Below are 3,733 nucleotides of genomic sequence, written 5' to 3' on the forward strand. Positions count from 1 at the left end.
TCCTGCTGATCTTGGTTAGAACTCCCAGTTTCATTTACTCTTCTCATGCAGTTCTCATTTGAAATCACTATTTCTATTTCTCATGCCATATTCTTCTTATATGTTAAGAAGGAATGCATACTTACTTGTTCTCCATTTATCCTCTGAAGTACTTGTACCTCTCCAAGTATCATTTTATAAATGATAACTTGGCCAGTGTGATTGTATCGTGGCTGTCCTGCTATGTACAGTACACCTTCAGGTGTCAATGCAGAATTCACAGTATAGCCTAAGAAGCAGAAAAGAAGTCAGGATGCAGTAAACAGAATGCATCAGAAATGCTGTGATTCAGAACCTTTTTAAGGGTTAATCTACAGCTAGATGTTTAGTCCTGCTTATACTAGAGAATAATAGCAGAGTTAATTAAAAGGGCTGGATGTGTATTTTCCTACAGTCTCAGATTAAGGAACACCACTGTGTTATTAAACCTGTTCACAGGCTGGTGAATCAATGTGCTTAGTGTAAGAATATGATGGTCCTGACAAAAGAACCATGAATGTCTGTTTGAAAAGCTACTTTCAAGGAACAGTTATCGCCAGTTCACTATCAAGCTAACAGAGTCTTACAGATATGATTCTGGGGACATTCTGAATCTAGCTTGTTTATTAACAACATTGTAACAACTTGGGTGAAGGGGAAACTTAAAAAAATTGCAGACAAATTAGAAATGTGGCAGGGTTGCAAGTATTTATGGAGAATAGAATCTAAATTTAGAATTAATTTACAAAATTTGAGATATTAAAGACATTGATAGCAGTATTCTGCAAAGAAGATAAACAATGTACTTAGGGGGAAAAAAACCATGAAATTCTACTAGCGCTGACTCTTCATTAGTGAAAATGTCGCTTACACAAGATAACAAAGCAAACAGAACTATGAGGTGCAGAAAGCAAGACCTAGAAGAGAAAGCAAAGCCACTAATGTTCTTTGGTAGAAAAAGTTGAAAGGAAAGCAATAGGAAAAGCATTCAAAACATTATTGTAAAAAGATAGTAGCAAACTTTTGTCTTTGTCCGTTGAGTGATAGAAATCAGCTTAATTTAAAGCAAAGATTTAGACTGAATATTGTATAAAACTTTTTAACTATCAAGGCATAGAAAAACTTTATAGTACTACTAGAGGAATCTGTGAAATCTCTGAACAGACATATGTCTCTGTTGTGTAAAGTCTAGATATACTTAGGTTTGAAAGTGTTTGGACTATTTTTTTTTTATTGTAGATTTTTTTTTAATTTTTTTTTTTTTAAAAGAACCAGAAAATCATACAGTAGACATGTCCATACATTGTAAATTTTCCCAGGTTCCTAGAATATGAGATAATATTATGTAATATACTTTTTCTGAACGAGATTTTAGAGACATCTTGTAGCATTTGTTGAAAAGTGTTATAAATGGGCTGCTTCTCTTACCTAGATAGGCTGCAAGGGGTTCATTTTTTTCTGAACGCCTGTCACGAAAAGTGTCATTAGTTGGAATTGAAATATCACTGTCCTTCACCATGACCACTGTGCCATTCCAGTCATATGCTCCAACTGCTCCAAGCATGATCCAATCCTTATACAGAGAAAAACAAAAAAGCCTGGTCTCTATGAGAATCATCTTTCAATGTTCATTGATGATGATGCTCCCATTTGGGCAATGATTTCTGTACACTTATATATTTAGCCCTGCTTTTCCTATTGTAGCATGGTCCCTACAGTCATAGTATGATTCCCAGGTTTTAATAAAAATGTACCTAACTTAAAAATTAAATAAATAAAAAGGGTCATTCAGGAAATGCAGCAGAATTAAATACAGCTCCTGCAAATTCAGCCCAGCATTCCATGTCACACAGAAAGACAAAAGGGGTTTAGCAAAGCTAAGCAGGAGATAAAACACTTAAATCAATTTCCCAGATGAACTTTCACAAATGTGAACCTTCCTCTGTTGAATCTGTGAGTCTCGTATTTTGTGCAAAAGCCTTTTGACAATGAGAAATGGTTTGCTGACATTTCTTGCCTAAAGGCATCAATGTAGCCCTCTAGGTAAGACAGATACCAGAGACCCTGAGTCTGTCAAGGACTGAAAACCCACTTCCAAAGTGAGTTTCTGATGACAACAGGCCAGTTGTTTGTGAACTTCAAGAATATGCTGTACCAAAGAGATAACCATGCTCCCCGTCAGGATAATGCTTGTTTCTAGGCTACGATACACCATCTGAGGCACTGTAGTGCAAATAGTAAAAATATACAGAGTGCTTCTGCAGTAAATTATGTCTGTGAAATCATACTGAAGGTTTTTCACTCTTTTTTATCACTGACATGCTGAGCTGTATACAAAGCCATGTTGAATGTTTTCCTATGCACGTCAGTTTTTCTTGGATTACTTGGTGTTTGCACAGTTCAGTTATTTTCCTGTTGTGCTCTTTTCCACTGTCACTACTTTTTCATATCTTTAAAGCTTAACTCTTCCCAGTTCCTCTGATCTCATGCAAAATTTTAATTTTATTTGTGTTCATGGGGTAGATTATCACAATGGATACTTCTTGATTTTTCAAGAATAAATAAAATTACTGCTAATACAAATTCCCATGGATTTTTGCATCCCAGTTAAATAAAAATACACCCCTGGAGAACTGAGGGATTCAATTTGCTAACAGAATGAAGAATATGTTGTATTACAAATAATGCAGATCATATCCATGTCAAAAATATTCTGTCTATATTTCTTCTGTCTGAATCTCACCAATACAATGGAGGATCAATTTCTACATTAATATTTTGAGAGAACAGATTTATAGTTCACAGAATCAGAGAAAGATTTGGGTCAGAAGAGACATTTCAAGATCATCTAGTTCCAAGTCCTCTAACATAGGCAGGGACAACTTGTACTAGATCAGGTTGCTCAAAGCACCATCCAGCCTGGCCTTGAACGTTTCCAGTGATGGGGCATCCACAACTTCTCTGGGCAACCTGCTTCATGGTCTCTCTACCTTCATCATAAAAATTTCTTCCTTACATCCTTTCTAAATCCACCCTCTTTCACTTTGAAACTGTTGTCCTGCCACTACAGGCACTAGTAAGAAGTCTTTCTCTGTCTTTATTAATGTATTATAGACTAATTTCCTGACAGAAAGTGCTATGGGAGCATTAAATTTAGAATTTAATTTAGTTTAATTTAACATTTAGTTCATGTGAAGAAGGTATTATTCTCTTAAGATCTCACTGTTTACAATAATTTCAGTCTTTACACACATTCTAAACCAAACAAAACTGGATTAAAGGAAACTCCAAAACTTCCAACAGCAAACAGGTCTGTACAAAGAATTCTGCAACACTCATTCCACATTCTTGCCATAAACAACAAAATTTACTTTGTAAAAGAACTTCTACTTTCAAACAGTTTGTTCACCTGAGAATAATGAGCACTGAAACCAGCTTGAGACATTTCCATTTCAAATGAGGCAGCCTGCTGGTCTGTTGTTGCTATTAAACAGAGAAAAAAAAAAAGTTTAAAAAATAAATTAGTTTCAATCTAAAAAGTATCTGAATAGCATAATGAAAATGCTCATATGATAATAACAGATAGTATAAGAAATTACAATATTCAGCGAATATAGCTTGTAATAGTTTTTTTTTACAATAAATACAGACTTTAACACCTGTGTTAAATGCTACCACTTAATTTGACAGTTTTCATTTTAAGATCATGTCTCAG

The 3,733-nt window shown here is 34.7% G+C and overlaps 1 protein-coding gene across 1 annotated transcript in view; it reads right to left on the minus strand.

Moving 5' to 3' along the window:
• LOC103772610 (integrin alpha-1-like) overlaps window positions 1-3,501 on the minus strand; it is a gene marked incomplete at both ends in the record, with an annotated part of 15,715 nt that extends 12,214 nt beyond the window's left edge. The window contains 3 exons of the mRNA XM_008939952.1: window positions 126-268; window positions 1,447-1,591; window positions 3,428-3,501. Coding sequence (XP_008938200.1) covers window positions 126-268; window positions 1,447-1,591; window positions 3,428-3,501 — 362 coding nt within the window. The remainder of the gene's footprint in view (window positions 1-125; window positions 269-1,446; window positions 1,592-3,427) is intronic.
• Window positions 3,502-3,733: the final 232 nt, after the last annotated feature.

The sequence above is a fragment of the Merops nubicus genome, unplaced genomic scaffold (assembly GCF_000691845.1).
Source record: "Merops nubicus isolate BGI_N331 unplaced genomic scaffold, ASM69184v1 scaffold53310, whole genome shotgun sequence".
NCBI lineage: Eukaryota > Metazoa > Chordata > Aves > Coraciiformes > Meropidae > Merops > Merops nubicus.